At 52.1% G+C, this 17,095-nt stretch overlaps 1 protein-coding gene across 1 annotated transcript; it reads right to left on the bottom strand.

Annotated features, from left to right (window-relative positions):
• Positions 1–7,910: 7,910 nt before the first annotated feature.
• Positions 7,911–9,436, bottom strand: LOC123084838 (uncharacterized). The gene is made up of 2 exons (XM_044506349.1): positions 8,885–9,436; positions 7,911–8,727 (listed from the first exon to the last, which is right to left on the bottom strand). The coding sequence occupies exons 1-2, from the start codon at positions 9,242–9,244 to the stop codon at positions 8,140–8,142; spliced, it is 948 nt and encodes a 315-aa protein (XP_044362284.1). The 5' UTR covers positions 9,245–9,436; the 3' UTR covers positions 7,911–8,139.
• Positions 9,437–17,095: the final 7,659 nt, after the last annotated feature.

The following is a 17,095-nucleotide window of genomic DNA, read 5'->3' as shown; positions in this document are numbered from 1 at the left end:
TTGATGAGTGGGCCAAGTTGATCAATGCCCTAGAAGAGCAAGAGGATGATTTGGATGTGTATGCCAAGAAGAAGAAAGACCAGAACTCTATGGCAAACATGTACAAGGAGATCCTGGACAAAGCTTTGGAGACACACAAGCTTGGATCTGTGCATTATTTGTTGTCTGGTCTGCCTACAATCAACACAATCTTGAGGCATACTCTGTTACCCAAATCTGGAGATCACGAGATTATTAGAGGACATTCCATCAACCTGCTGCAGATATTTGATGTTCCTTAGAAATTCAAAGTCATGAGTCTGATTGTAGAGACAATAAAGAGGACAGCAGCAGATCGGAAAAGATCTTGTGGGTATGCTCCACACATTCAGGTGCTCATCAACTCAAAGATGGGCACATGCACTTACCTTTGCACCCAGAATTTGAAGATAACACAGTTGTGATGAATGAGGATGGCCCTTCATCAGTGAAAGCACAAGAGAAGAGAGCTAAGGCAAAGGCAGAAAAGGCTGCAAAGATGCCAAGTGTTGAGAAGGCATCTCGGGTGTTCTTAAAGAGCAAACAAGATCAACTAGCTTATCTGATTCAAGCAACATTGAGGATTGAGAAGGGCTTGGCCACCCTGACTCAGAATTAGGAGAGCTTGGAGAGGATTGTAGAAACAAAGTTCTATGATCTTGATCTGAAAGTCACTGAGATACAGACAACAGTTGAGCAGCTCCAGGAGGAAGTAGAGGAGAAGAAAGGGAAGGCAACTACGGATGCTTTTCAGCGAGTGCCAAGAGGTCAGAGGTCACCTGTAGTGCTAGTGCTAGTGCCAGATACTAGAGCTACTTCATCTGCACCAACAGTGACAGATTCAGTGCCACCTCCAGCAGCTACTCCACCAACTCCAACAACATCTACTGATGCCTTCATCCTTGGAGTTCTATCTACACCACCTTCCGAAGACCAAGCCTGAGAGACACATAGCACTATGCATTTTCTAACTTTTTGGTAACTTGTTGCCAAAGGAGGGAGAAATGTATAGATCATAGGCTTCGAGAGAGAGTGTTTTGCTTCTTTGTCTCTCTTGCTATTTGGTTGAACTTTTGTGTGTGCCCGTTTGATACTTTATGTCTGTGTGAGATACTTGTATGATCATGTGTTTGATCATATCATACTTTAATGTTTGCTTGGATGATATTATCTTTTATATCCTTATATGATCATTCACTTTGCTTGGTGATGAGTGCATGTTTTTAATTCCTATCACTTTGAGCGCTCCACCAAGATGTATGTGACATGGAAGAGTAACCCATGATCCTAATCGATTGTGCATTTACATTCAAAAGCAAATTTTTAATAATGCACAAATTTAGGGGGAGCTCTTGCTTATCACATACTTCTCAAAATGATGATGTATTTAAATCTTATTATCATTTGTCGAAGCTTTGATCTATATGTTGTCATCAATTACCAAAAAAGGGGAGATTGAAAGTGCAACTATCCCTGGGTGGTTTTGGTAATTACTAACAATATATAGCTCATTGAACTAATACTATTTCAAGATGATCATTTCAGAAAGTTCAATGATTGGCATGGCATGGATTAGGAATGTGGACCCCTCAAAATGCTAAGGACACACATTGGCTCAAGCTCAAGACTCTATATTTTTATTTTATTGATCCAAGATCACATTGAGTCCATAGGAAAAGCCAATACTATTACAAGGGGATTAGGTATTGCTTAATGGCTTACTTGCTCAAAATGCTTAGTGATATACTCCAAAAGCCATCAACCACTTTCTCATATCCACATATGTCCCAAACCAAAAGTCAAACTCGGCCCCACCGAAATGTTCTATCCGGCGCCACCGAGTTCATTTGACATACCCACTGCCAAAAACCCAAGTCACTTCGGTCTCACAGATAGGGATCTCGGTCTCACCGAGATGGGATTGCAAACTCTCGGTTTCCCTTCGTAACATTTTGGTCTAACCGAGATGAGCGATCGGTCCCACCGAGTCTGCAATGCAAACTCTCTGTTTCCCTTTCGTAATGTTTCGGTCTCACCAAAATGAGCGAATTGGTCCCACCAAGTTTGTCTGACCAACTCCCTGGTTAGCTTATTACCGAAGTTGGTCCTACCGAGTTTGAGTAATCAGTCTCACTGAGATTACGTTATGCCCTAACCCTAATGAAATCGGTCCCACTGAGTTGACATGTCGGTCCTACCGAAAAGCCTAACGTTCACATTTTGAATTGAATCGGTATGACCGAGTTTTCTGATTCGGTCCCATCGAGTTTGGTGAATTGTGTGTAATGGTTAGATTTTGTGTGGAGGCTATATATACCCCTCCACCCTTCCTTCATTAGTGGGGAGAGCCATCAGAACATGCCTACACTTCCAGCATACATTTTCTGAGAGAGAACCACCTACTCATGTGTTGAGACCAAGATATTCCATTCCAATCATATGAATCTTGATCTCTAACCTTCCCCAAGTTGCTTTCCACTCAAATCATATTTCCACCAAATCCCAATCTATGAAAGAGAGTTGAGTGTTGGGGAGACTATCATTTGAAGCACAAGAGCAAGAAGTACATCATCAACACACCGTCTATTACATTTTGGAGAGTGGTGTCTCCTAGATTAGTTAGGTGTCACTTGGGAGCCTCCGACAAGATTGTGGAGTTGAACCAAAGAGTTTGTACGGGCAAGGAGATCGCCTGCTTCGTGAAGATCTACCTTAGTGAGGCAAGTCCTTCGTGGGCGATGGCCATGATGGGATAGACAAGGTTGCTTCTTCGTGGACCCTTCATGGGTGGAGCCCTCTGTGGACTCGCGCACCCGTTACCTTTCGTGGATTGAACTCTACATCAACGTGGATGTACGATAGCACCACCTATCGGAACCACGCCAAAAATCTCGATGTCTACATTGCGTTTGCGCCCTCCAAACTCCTCCTTTTACCTTGTTTTACATTTCGCTACTATACTCTTAGACTTGCATGTGTAGGTTGATTGCTTGACTTGTTCTAAGTTGCTAAAATCTGTTAAGACTTAAAATTGGGAAAATGCTAGATTTTTATTTAGTCAAGTAGTCTAATCACCCCCCCCCCTCTCTAGGCATACTTTCGATCCTACAAAGTAGCGATGAAAAAGGAGGACTGAGAGGTTGGTCTGCTCTTCTTGCTTGATTAACAACAATTGTATATGAACAATCGATCATAAACTAATTTTCTTTTCAGGTGCTACGATGGGTTTACACGGACTGAACCATTTTTATTATGAATAAAAAGTGACATACAAAATAGAGGGTACAATAGATAGGACCCAACACACACAAGAAGCTATAGGGAACAACAGAAGATGAACCAGAAGCGAGCTGAGACAAACAACAACACCGAGAACTTAACGCCCATCACCAGTTCACCACATCATGGACCGAGAAGCCTTGGAGCTAGCTTTGTTGGATCTGTCGAAAGGAGATCCGCCATCAAGAAGATGTTTGCCAGCTGCTCTATGATCACTCTGCACATCGAAGAGCTAGGAGAGTCGGAGCCATTGTCGAAGGGCGTCCCACTACCTCGGCACGCCACGACAGAGATACCACAGAGCGCGGCGAAGGGTAGTGATCTGCCGAGACAACTCTGCACCTCCTCTAGGCCACACCATTGCCACCATCATAAATAAAGGGGGCCAGAGCACTATGCAAGGCATCAAAACTTCAGTCATCATTGTTGACCGGTAATCGCCGAGATCGGAGACCAGAGAGAACTCCTAGGTTGTTTGGCCAGGGGTTGTATATCGAGATCTCTTCTGCTTACAACGGGCGCAACGAGCTTTAAGTGTTGGAATGGGGATCCGTCCACTTTTTTTTTTGTGGCAACGGGGATCCATCCACTTTTCTTTTTGCGGCAACGGGGATCCGTCCACTTAGACGGCCTCCTGTGATATTGAGAAATGAAGCTTGGGGAAAACTCCTTAATGAAGAAAATACGCCGCCGCATAACATTTCGAGATCAATTGTTGATGATCCCGTGCAAAAGGCCCTGTCAGGGTGGATGCACAGTTCCATCGGCAAATGGATAAATTGTGACGCTCACACTGTCTTTGCCGTTGGATATTTTTGTATGCAAAATTTGCCATCCGGTTCGGTGGTACGCAGACACACGCGCACACATACAAAAGTAAAAACACACAAGCCGCCACCAACCATGTCACTACATATCAATGCACGGTTGGACTAATTCATACACTGGTATACACATGTACGCTGTGCCTCTGTGGCCCCACGGTACAGCACTGGTACTACTGTACAGCACTGGTCGATCGATTGCCATACACAGAGCAGCATTCAAATCGTTGCCAAGTTTGTACAGGAATGCACCTCCACATCAAGCAGGCTTGGCACAGGGGAGGGCGGACGACTAGTTCTGCCGAACGTTTACTATGTCTACTGCTCCTCTGCAAAGAAAAACTAGACCCCACGTCGCGGCGCAATAGAAAAATGCATGCGGTTAGTTGGCGCAGGAAGAAATTTGTGCTTTGTGGATAGGGATGTGATATCCTAGAAAACAATATGCGCCTTGAGAAGGAAATATTATTTTCAGGATAAGCGTGGCATCACTGACTGTCCATTTCATAGACAGAATACTGTCATGTATCACTCGGTCAGAAGCCGATAGGAGGGACCCCGTCCAAAGAAAACGACGCGTTAGAAAAGGAATATATGCGTAAATATAAGCCAAATGGAGCCGGGAGGGAGAAGCCATGACTTCCGTATCCGCTTTTTTAATCGCGGCGGAGATACGTACAAGGACTTGAGCACTCACAAGCTAGCTAGTCAGTTAAAAAAATTCAGAAACTAGCAGAATTTAAGAACCACCGCCGGGTTCAGAGCAGAGCATGGCAATAGCTAGCTTAGCTTTACGTCCATGTCTCGCGGGACACGACATTGGCCCGCCCTTTGTATTTTATGCTTTCGCCCGGCACCTTAACGCCTGCTCCTGTTCACGCGTCGCCGTGGTGGTACAAGCCGATCACGGGCATGCAGTGGCGACGTACGCCTCATCTTGGGGGCATCCGAAAGATGCTTTACACCCACGCATGCACCCTACGTGCATCGCGCCAGATGAAAGATGTACCGCCGCCAGTGAACGTACCCCGTCCCCCAGCACTCGGTACGCTGCATGCCTAGTACTAGTAGTACGAGCCTGCGGGTTGCACACACACACATCACGTACGCTGGCCCGGCCGTGCATGCATGCACCGCTGATCGGCCCATGCAGGCCGCATCAATGATTCGCTTGCTGGTCGCGACGACTATTCATACGATTTTTTTTCGTGCTCGTGCTCGCTCGCGTCCGTCAGGAACTCATCAATGCGTGCACTCAAGCAGGCGTCCATGTCACGCACGCACGTACGTACGGCGAGTGGTAGAGGACTAGAGGCGACCCTGGCTACGCGGTAGAGGCGCAGTGCAGTGCAAGCAGCTCCGTCAGCGTGCATTTACGGGCGGCGCAGCCGGGGGTGCGCCCCGAAAGGGGGACGCGCCGCAGTCCGTGGACTCTCGCGCCCGTTGCACGGGACGGGGCACGCGGTCGTCCCCGTGCATGGAAGCGGTGATGGCGCAAACGTAGGCGGAGGCAGGCATGCGGCATGGGCAATACGACGGCCATGGTCGGCCAGTGGCGAGCCAGCGTCAGTGACCTAACTCTAACGGGAGCTCTGGTGCGCACCACAACACCGGTGACCGTAGATCTTTATTCTTATCATAAGACCGAGCGAGCCAAGCAGGATCGATGCGAGGCGAGGCCCCACGCGCGCACTGAGTGGCGCTCGCTCGAGAGAAATGCGTGTCCCTTTTCCCCCGTCCGTCAGGTCAGAAGCAAAACAAAAAGGGGGCGCCCGCTTTTGCGTCCCGGACCGGAGAGAGGAGAGAGCGAAAGGCGAAAGCGGGAAGGGGGGGCGCAATCATCGTGTGATGGGCAGCGGGGCACAGCGCAATAATAAAGCCGCGTCAGTGGACGACGCGAAAAAGAAAGAAAGAAAAAGGAAACCAAGACAGCATCCAACTTGTCCGCAGTGGAGCCGGTGTCATCCACAGCTACAGTGCCGGTGCCCCGCCCCAAGCCTCTTTCCGAGCTTGAGCCCGTGATCAGGAGTATCTCAAGTTCGAAACCCGACCCCCTCGGCGCGGCGGGGGCTTGGCCTTGGCGAGGTGAATACTGAGTACGTACGTAAATGCGCGTCCGTTGTACTGTACTGTGCCGGCTGTTGAGTCAGTTCGCGCGGTGCATGCAGCGATACACGTACCGCAGCGCAGCGCAGGTGGTCGGTCACGCTCACGCGCGCGTGCTGCTCCGACTGGTACGCGATGTGCATGCGTGCGTGCCATCGCTCGCGCACGGGCCCGGCCTGGCAGGGTCCGTCCCGTCGCACGCCGGCCGCCGGAACGCGCGACATTTTACGGCCACGACGGCGACGCGTGAGCCGTGCCGCTCGTTCGTACTAGTACGGTCGCTCCGGAGTCCGGAGTGCGTTGCTGTACCGTAGGTACGTGCACGCGCGGTGCTGCCACGGGCACAGCCCGATCGATCGATGCCCCGCGGCGGGGCGCGTACGGCCGGTCAGAGCAGGTGACAAGGTGCAGATCTTGGCCGGTGGCGAGGGGCAGAGAGTGGCCGGAGCAGGACCGGAATTTCCAGGCCAAGTCCAAGCAAAAACTGGGACATGCAGTAGGACATATTCTAGTTCGTTCTGTCAGGGCTAATTTTAACTCCATCACTAATGGCGTCCAGATAGCGCTCTACGTTTTCTTTTTCTTTTTTTCTGCCCTTGCGATTTCCATTAAAGAAACCAGCAGCAGTTGAACGATAGCACTCACCGTACTACCAGCAGGTGCGAGTACATGCTTCATGAGGGGGTGCATCTAGACAAGCGTCACGGCGGAGTACATGCACGATCTGGTCCAAGAAAGAAACCCCCTCCTCTCCAGGCGATCATCAAGAAACTTATTACTCCACCTCCACGGCAAGAAGGCTGAGAACAGACAACAGGGTTAACTCCAGAACCACTCCATACTCCTCTCCCCCAATCATGCAGCAAGCGTTATATCCGATGGGAAGCGTACGCGAGCAAGGGAAAGATCGCAGAGGATCCGGAGGCGAGCGCTGAGCTGAACAGATCTACGCTTCCGCATGGCCCTCCGACCCGTCCCGGATTATCTTATCGCCAAGATTCGGGTTTACGGCACTTGTTTATGGCGCCGAATTAAACAAATACGTGAACGAGCGCGTACACCGATGCGGATATATGTAGAATACTGCTCCTCCCTATGGACGGACGGTCCTATCCACTTGTTCTCGCGTCCGTCACCTGAGCAGAGCCTCGCTTGCACAGTACACCCACCTCGCTATCATAAACTATTCGAGACGCTTCTTTTAATCCCTTCATCCCGATATGAATTCGTCATCGGCGTGGTGCGTGCATTTTGGCCGCTTCCAGTCCAGCCCCCCGGTCAGTTCACAAAATGGTTATTTTTTTACTGATGCAGAGAATATCGCTGTCTCCGTGCCCAGGATTTCAGATCAGGGAATGGAAGGCGCTGCCAGTCAGTTCCCGGGTATCTTGTTCCGCACAGGCGGGCAAGCTCCAGCGAGTTGCACCGCACGCCATCCATCCCTCCGGCGTGGGCAATAATACGGAAACCGATCAAGAAAGCAACCCCAAATTACTCATGTCAGTTCAGTTCGCCACTCAGTGCATTCCATATCTGCAACAGGTCGGTTACTGTTCGATTTCACCCCATTTTTATGGTCTCGTTCCCTTCCAGAAGGATCACATTTCTCCACTGGATGCCACATAGCTGTGAGAAATTTGCTCTGCTGCTGAGTAAGAGCAACAATTTAACATAGTAAAAAGATTTGGACTAAACACTAAATTTTTATTTATTTAGTTGCTCTTCCTTGCTTCCCGGTACGTACTTACTGGAAGTTACTGCTAGTACTCCGTTACCCATCAAAAGGGTCAAAATGAGAGAGAAAAAGGACGAAAATATAGCAAAAACATCTGCATCCGGTCCCTGCCCGGGGACTGCGCTGCAAATTCCCCAGGCGAAAAAAATAATCAACTAATGGCCGATCCTTGATTAATCAAGCTTTGGCTCCGTCTTCGCCTCCCTCGCCGGTGTCGGCGAGCTCACTGGCACTGGCACTGGCGGGGCCGTCCGGCGCCGGAGGAGGCGCCTCGCGCTCGTAGGGGGACAGCCACTTGGCGCGCATGTACTCGGGCTTCCGCCACGGTGGAAGATGGAGGCCGCGCTTCTTGAGGCTGGCGCGCGAGGAGTCTGCGGCGGCGGCCACCAGCAGGCGCAGCCGGTCCTCCTTGCCGACGAACGCCGACGGGAGCCGCTGCAGCACGGCGCGGTAGGCCTTGGTGGGCCGTGCCACCTCGAACTGGGACCTGAAGTCGACGTCCACCAGCACGCGCTCGCGGTCGCCGCGCTCCGAGCCGGCGGGGAGGAGGACGTCCACGTAGGCGTGCTCGCCGGCGGGGTGGGACGACGACTTGTCCCAGCGGGAGAGGCAGAGCGCGGCGTCGTGGCCCATGGCGCGGAGGGACGCCGCGAGGAGGCGGAGGAGGTCGCGCTTGCGCGCCCCCGCCGCGCGGTGGCGCTCCACGAGCGTGGACACGTCGGCGAGCAGGTTGCGCTCCCGGAGACTGGCGCAGTGGACGAGGCCCTGAAAGCGCACACCGAGAAATGGAAGAGAACGGTCAGTTCAGTTCGTGCGCTCGTTCCTGGCGTTATCGACGGCGACAAGCGGCCTGCCGGCGATGAAGCAAAGACGATCATGAAAAAAAAATCAGCGCTCGGCCGTCGCCACGCGCACTACCTACCTTGATGGTCTCCGCGGCGTCGGAGATGGCAGACGCCTCGGCCGCGGCGGGCCCGTCCTCGTCGTCGGAGGCGTCGCCGCCGTTGAAGCAGTTGCAGCAGCGCGCGGCCGGGGCCCGCTCGCCGACGGCGCCGCCGCCGTCCTCCAGGAAGCTGCGGACCATGCCGTCCAGGCACACGGAGCTGGGCTCCAAGTCATCCTTCTCCCTGTCCTTGTCCCCGCCGGCGGAGACGGGCGGGAGCCGCTCCGCCGGCGAGACCCGCAGCACCTGGCGCTCGAAGAGGCGCTTGAGGCGCGACTTGGCCAGCGCGGCGGGGGACGGGGACGGGGACGGATCGATCTGCGCCGTGGCGGGCCTCATGGCGGCGGAGGCGAGCGGGCGGGCACTGGTCGGCGCGGCGGCTAGAGGCGGCGATCCTGGGCTCCGGCGATCGCCGGCCGCATAGCGGTCGATCGGCGCGGCTAGGGTTTATTTTGCCTCCCCTTTGTTTTACGGAGCGAGTTACAATCTGTTGGTTGGCTGTGGTGTGAAGGAAATCCCACGGAAGAAGACGAAGAGGGGAGTGGGAGAGGGGACCGGGATTTAAAGGCCCCGGGCGCGGTGACGTGGCGGGCGTAAATGAGGCGTGGCCTCCCGCGTGGTCGTCCCTATCCTCGATGCTGTCCGACGTGTGCTCTGACAGGTGGGTCGAGGTTGCGAAATGACTCGCCTACACTCGCTTGGCTCGTAGTTAACGGGTGCATCGCGGGTGCAAATGCGGCCAGGCTTGGAGGGCAGTTCGGGCATTTTGCAGGTGACAGGAGCGGAGCCGGGCCGCTGGTCTCGTGCCCGGGAGGAGCCTGCGTTGTTTCTGGCTGGAAAACATCCATTTTTGCCACCGTCGTTTCGCTCAGAAACTGAATTCCGAGGCATTTGCTCTCCTAATTATGGGCGGAATGGCAAAGAAAGGAAGGGAATAATGCATCATTTACTGGCTTTATTTATTTATGGAGATAATTCAGTTCAATTCGGGAAGGACTTGACGAGAGGCCATGTCGGTTCGTTCAATTCAAATTAACAAGCCATGGCGGTTCCATCAATACGCCGCGCGACACGAGTGGCGGTGCAAAGCTTGCGGCCGCGCCAACAGAACAGCCCATCGGTCGGTCGGTCGGTCACAGCCGCCGGCCAGGCTAGACCGAACACGAAACTGACGGGGGGTTGCCCCGAAGCAACCCGGTTGCTTGCCACGGATCGTGCAGCGAAACGAGCACCGCGCGCGCACACAAGCCAAGCCGGCCTCCTGATTCCGGTTGCCCCTATCTATCTTATCCGTGCCGAAGCGACTGCACTTGCACATGACTTTGTGGGGGGTTGATGTGGGATCCAATCCAAGCGGTCGCTGCTAATGCTATGGAGGAGTAATGGGGAGCTTCTCCGGATCCTCACTCAAGCTCGGGTGGATCCTCACTCAAGCTCCGGATCCTCCCGCGTGGTCGTCAAATTATAAGGATAGAGCCGAGGACTAGATGAAAACGGGTTTGAAAGTGTCATGCAGTACCGTGTCAATTATTCGTCGAGATTTTTCTTTCTTCTTGCATTGTGTGGATCGGTTTGCGATGAAACAGTCTCTGTCTCTCCCTCCCTCCCTGATCGACGTGCGTGTCACTGTGCCAGCGGAATGCGAGCACAGCGATATGATGCAAATTCATCCATGCCCGGTCGACAAGGACCGGGGCTCCCTTTTCGCTCGCTCCATCGAGAAAAGGGAGATAGCAGGGAGAAGAGGCAGGTCGTATCCGGCTTTATGCTATGCGCCAATCAGTCGAAGCCACGATCCGTCAGGTTACACGGCAACATCATGCATTCAATGCCAATATTTCCCCCTCTGTTACCACAAGACTGGACGGACACTTAGCACAAAACTGTTAGCACTCCTGTACTACATGGACGGACACTTGCTAGCACAAGAATGGCCTCTTCTTGTACTGTTTGTTTTCTAGCCTGGGTAAATTTTCGATCCAGATAGATAAAATCAGTGAGATGATGGTTTGATGCGTCGCTAGCTACCCTCCCTCCCTCCGTCCCTGAACTTTTCCTCGGCCGGCCTTCTCCGATCGAGCGAGTGTCCGTAATTCAGGATGCCAAAAGTCGATGGAGGCCAGCCAGGGAATCGGGGGTCATGACAGGTGCAAGGAAACAAAAGGTACTGTACGAGGGCCTGCCTGCCTCTCGCAAGTCGCAACGCCCCCCTGCTCACAAGTTGTGCATGCCATGCGCTCACGTACTACGTACCGGCAAAAAGGGGAGGCAAGGCAAGCGAACAAACCCCTTTTCTTCCATGACCCGATCCCCGTGCCTGCCTGCCTACGTGAGGCCATCATTCCCGTGCACCTGGTTACGTACGTACGCTTTTACACGCAGTACCGCCTTACGCGCTCAAAACGAAGCCTGATCGGAGAAGACGATGGAGAAGAGGACTCGAGTGGCCGGCCCGGGGTCGACGACGACGATCGGTCGGTCGTTTTGATCGACGCGTGCATGGAGATCGGCCAAGGAAGCATGCATGCATGCATGATGGGTGGGGTGGGGTGGGGGAGCGGACGGTACGTCGGCATCGATCGGCGTCCGGGGCCCGGCCCGGCTACCGGAGCGCGGCGTGGTACGTGGAGGCCGTCGCCGGGGGACCCTCGTGCCGGGCGTTGCCCGGCGCGGCGGAAAGGAGCGGTGTATGTGGATGATTACGTGCAGCTAACTGACTGATGGGATCGATCGTGGCTTGCGTTGCGTTGCGTTGATGGGAGCAGGCAGGCATGTAGGTGTGCGCCTGCCCTGCCTTGGTTGCTTTCGTGCGTGTCCATCCATGGTCCCGATCGAGGGGTTCATCGACCATGAGTGGTTATTAGGTCAGGCGTAGCTTCGCCCTCGTCTGCCATTAACTCTCCCGATAAGCATGGCTTCCCAAGTGATCAATGTTTGCCGCCGAAGCAACCGCACTCAACTCTCGTAAATATCTGCTCCACGTAGCTCTTTTTTTTTTGAATGTTGGGACGTAGCTCTTTTCTGAAACTGTATCACCCAAGATTGCTTGGGTAAAAGCTTCTCTGAAAGTGGCCTGACGAAAACTTTCAGCGATGAAGAAAGCTTTGCAGGATCAGCAGTAAAGTCCATGATAAATAAAGATCGTGGGGCGCTCGGGGGATGGAGGTGTGGTGGTGGGGCGCAAAGGCACAGCGCTCGCTGCGAAAAATTCTCCCCGCTCGCATCCAAACCGCAAGGGCAGAGCACACGGCGCGAAAGGGGTGGGCGCTCGCTCACTGTTTTCGGAAGGATCATCACCGGTCAGGGAATTTCGATGCGCTCAACGTCCAATCCACTGCTGCGAGGAACTCATCGATCAGATTGCTGTTTCTCCCGTTGGTTGTGCGTGGCGGAAAGGGCATGGAGGTCGTGGGCAGGCCGGGGCCATCCGTTTGCGCTGCGTGCATGATGGGGAGTAATGGACATGGTCGTGTCCATGCCTCTGCGGATCGGCGCCGGCCATGACGGGTGCCTGACCGCGGCCGGCATGGATCTGCCAACGCGCCTGGCCTCGCGTACGCGTAGCGAAAGAGGCTGTGAAGAGTGAGCTCAGTTTATAACTAAGAACATCTCAAACAGCCGCGCTATCTTAGCCGCGCGGCGGAAAAAATGTTTTTTTCGCACATGCGGACCTGAAACGGGCGCTACAGCAGCCGCATAATAATCGCGCGCGTGGTATAATGGGTTCAGCGTGCGGAGGAAAACGGTATCGCGCGTCGCTTATTTCATGCGCCCGCTCCCACGCGCTGGAACGCGACGACTCGCGCGCGATTTCACTACCCGCGAAATCTGAGACCTCCAGGCGCTGGCGCCACCGCATGCACCTTCCTCATTTGCTCCGGCGACCCATCGGCGCTTCCCCGGCCTATCCCTGCGCGCCGCCGCTGCTTCCTCCACCTCCTCTCGTCGCCGCCGCCCATCGAGCGCACCATTCCTCCGACGAACAACACCTGGCGGCCCATTGCAGGTCTCCGCCCAGAAGGTGTTTGACAAAACGCTTGCAAGGTATGTATTGCTTCAACTTTATATTTTGTAGATGATTTTGGTGCATGTTGTTTGTAGTTTTATAAACTAGTTTAAATTCAATATTGTAGATGAGTTCGTCATAGGATTCTTCTGACGAAGAATTTGATATTCGAGAGGGAGGACCTCACAATGATCCTAGTTGCACATCAATAAAAAGCTGAAGCACGACGGTTCAGTTATGGGTCGTCAGAAATATTGGAGGGATAAGATCGATGCCCACAACAGATTGCCGAGGAACTATTTTGTGAAGAATCTCACATACCCCGAGTCCTACTTTCGGCGCCGTTTTAGGATGAGCATCGAGTTTAGATGAACATCGAGTTGTTTAAACGCATTGTAGAGAAACTGGCGAGCCATGATCGGTTTTTTCAGCAAAGGAGGAATGTCGCCGGAGAACTCAGGCATAGCACCTTTCAAAAGGTGATAGCCGCTTTGCGTATGTTGGCATACGGTATTCCGGCGGATCTAGTTGATGACCACTTGGCCATGGGTGAGAGTCAACCGTCATGTGTGTCAAGTGCTTCGCAGTAGGAATTGTGCAAGTGTTTGGTCTGGAATATTTGAGAGCTGCCAATGCTGAAGATACCGCAAGGCTTTTGGAGATGACCAAAACTCGCGGGTTCCCAGGTATGCTTGGCTCAATATATTGCATGCACTGGAGTTGGAAGAACTGTCCTAAGACATGTCATGGACAATTCCACGGCCAGAAAAAGGGTTTCACTATAATCCTTGAAGTAGTGGCCGATCAGGAGACTTGGATTTGACATGTTTTTTTTGAAATGCCTAGATCTTTCTAGGACATCAATGTTCTTTATCAGTCACAACTCATGAATAAGATTGCAAATGGTGAAACTACACCGTTGGAGTTTGTAGCAAATGGTCATACATACAACCATGGTTACTATCTTGCGGATGGCATCTAACCAAAGTGACAAACATTTGTGAAGCCGTTGAAAAAACCGGAAGGTAAGAAAAATCTTGATTTCCACAATGCTCAGGCGGCGGCTAGGAAAGATGCGGAGAGAGCTTTCAGGATTTTGCAAGTACAATTTCCTATTGTGAGAGGACCGGCTAGATTTTGGGATCAAAAGATCCTTTGGTACATCATGAACGCTTGTGTGATCATGCATAACATGATCATCAAGAATGAGCGTGAGAAAGATTTAGACTATTTTCAGTATGAGTTGTTGGGACGTCCCGTGCGAGTGCGGAGGAGGACTGAGAGGGTGTCCCGATTTGTTGCCTCCTATCATGCCATTTGACGTGCCAAAACGGATGATGATCTTCAAAAGGATCTAATCGAGGAGTGATGAACATGGAATGGCCGACAAAACTAGTTTGATGTTGTATTGTTGAACTATTTGTTGTATTGGAGATAAACTATTTGTTTGAGTTGTAATAAATTGAACTATTTATTGTTGATTTTTTGTGTGTTTGATTGTTTTGGTTCTATTTTGAGTGTGAAATGTTGTTTGTGCTAGGTGCGCGCTGTAAATTTAGCGCGCCCGCTGGAGCTGCTCGCCCGCGCAATATTTTGCAGCAGCTGCTGGAGCAAGCACCCTGCTCCGCGCAAAAAAAAGACTATTCCGGTGCTGTAAAAATATTTAGCGCGCCGCGCGGTTACGTGCCTATTGGAGATGCTCTAAATACTTCCTACGTAAAGAAATATAAGAGCATTTAGATCACTACTTTAGTGATCCAAACGTTCTTATATATTTCTTTACAAATGAAGTAATTCAGATAGTAATAGTAGCTTACTAGAGGAGTTTCTGCTTATTGCCGCACCGACGTTCGCCTGCACCCGGCGCTCTGGCTCCGGCGTTGCTGGTTGCCTTGTCCCAATCGTAAGAACATCTACAGCCGACACCTCAAGCCGGTCTCAAACGCCTTGGTAAGTGGCCCGGTCACTGACCGGTCAAACAAAAAACACGACCCATCTGGACGACCCCCTGCCCTAGCCACATTGGCTTGCTCCCTATCCGCCCCGCCAAGCCGACCCACATCCACTTCTCTCCCTCTCCGCTCGTATCCATGACAGCCATGTGTTTGGGAACGTAGTAATTTAAAAAAAATTCCTACGCACACGCAAAATCATGGTGATGCATAGCAACGAGAGGGAAGAGTGTTGTCCACGTACCCTCGTAGACCGAAAGCGGAAGCGTTATGATAACGCGGTTGACGTAGTCATACGTCTTCACGATCGACCGATCCTAGTACCAAATGTACGGCACCTCCGTGATCTGCACACGTTCAGCTCGGTGACGTCCCACGAACTCACGATCCAGCAGAGTGTCGAGGGAGAGCTTCGTCAGCATGACGGCGTGATGACGGTGATGATGAAGCTACCGGCGCAGTGCTTCGTCTAAGCACTACAACGATATGACCAAGGTGGATTATCGTGGAGGGGGCACCGCACATGGCTGGAAACAATTAACTTGTGTGTCTATGGGGTGCCCCCTGGCCACGTATATAAAGGATGGAGGGAGGAGGAGGTCGACCCTCATAGGGCGCGCCCAAAGTGTGGAGTCCTACTAGGACTCCCTAGTCCTAGTAGGATTCCACCTCCCACATGGAATAGGAAAAAGGGAAGTGTTGAGGCATATCTCTCTCGATGTGGTTTTAGTGATTGATGACAACGTGTTTGCGGATTAATCGTGTGCTTTGAGCATTTCAGAGATTCATCCTTGGCACGAGATGATTTCTTTCCCTCGGAGTGTCACTCAAGATGGCGTAGCTCTTTCGTTTCTTTCTCGGTGGACTAGTTGCGTAGAGGGCACCGTCCTATCAAGAGGGGTCCGCTTGGGTATTGCTTGGGTGGAATCATCATGTACACATCCTCTTCTCACCCTCCGAGCCCTTCCGCTTCTATGGAGAGATCTTCTCTCTTCTTGTGGGTTTTGTCTGGGTCCCAGCGGTAGTATCGTGGTACCTAGCGGTAGTACCGCTGAGGGGTCACAAGCGGCAGTACCGCTCCGCAGCGGTAGTACCGCCGGTGCCTCCGCAGCAGTACTACCGCTGGCTTGCCAGGTCCCTACCGCGTCGATTCGAGGGGTCTTTTCCTGTGTCGGATTGTGTGGTACCTTGCTGCGGCAGTACCGCTCATTTGCGGCAGTACCGCCCTTCCTAGGCAGCAGTACCGTCCGGTTCCCTCATTCCCTTCGCCTTTCGTTCTGCGCGGCAGTACCGCTGAAGGGAGTGGTAGTACCGCTTAACCCAGCGGCAGTACCGCTGTCTCCCGCGGTAGTACCGCCCTCTGCGGGGCTGTTTAGTCGGGCAACGGTTGGATTGTTGCCCCCACTATAAAATGGGGTCCCCTTCTTCCCATTTGACTTATCTCTTCTCCCTCAAGCTCCATTAATGCTCCAAGCTCCATTTTCGGCCGATCTATCTCCCTAGCCAATCAAACTTGTTGATTTGCTCGGGAGTGGTTGAGAAGGCCCCGATCTACACTTCCACCAAGAGATTTTTGATTCCCCCACCTATCCCTAGCCGATCTTGTTACTCTTGGGTGTTTGAGCACCCTAGACGGTTGAGGTCACCATGGAGCCATAGTCCGTTGTGGTGAAGCTTCGTGGTATTGTTGGGAGCCTCCAATTAAGTTGTGTAGATTGCTCCAACCTTGTTTGTAAAGGTCCGGTCGCCGCCTTCAAGGGCACCAATAATGGAATCATGGCATCTCGCATTGTGTGAGGGCGTGAGGAGAATACGGTGGCCCTAGTGGCTTCTTGGGGAGCATTGTGCCTCCACACCGCTCTAACGGAGACGTACTTCCCCTCAAAAGGAAGGAACTTCGGTAACACATCCTCGTCTTCACTGGATCCACTCTTGGTTATCTCTTACCTTTACTTGTGCAAACTCTTTAGTGTTACTTATCTTGCTTGCTTATTTGTTTGTTGTTGTTGCATCATATAGGTTGCTCACCTAGTTGCACATCTAGACAACCTACTTTGATGCAAAGTTTAATTTGGTAAAGAAAAGTTAAAAATTGTTAGTTGCCTATTCATCCCCCTCTAGTCAACCTTATCGATCCTTTAAATTGCTATCAGAGCCTCGTCTCTTTACTAAGGACTTTGCCGTCCTAAGAGTATGGTTGATACTGTAGACGGTGTGGAGGAACACTCCGGT

The sequence above is a fragment of the Triticum aestivum genome, chromosome 4A (genome assembly GCF_018294505.1).
Source record: "Triticum aestivum cultivar Chinese Spring chromosome 4A, IWGSC CS RefSeq v2.1, whole genome shotgun sequence".
Lineage (NCBI taxonomy): Eukaryota > Viridiplantae > Streptophyta > Magnoliopsida > Poales > Poaceae > Triticum > Triticum aestivum.
The sequence above is the reverse complement of the archived record's forward strand: the minus strand, read 5'-3'. Positions and strand labels throughout refer to the sequence as shown.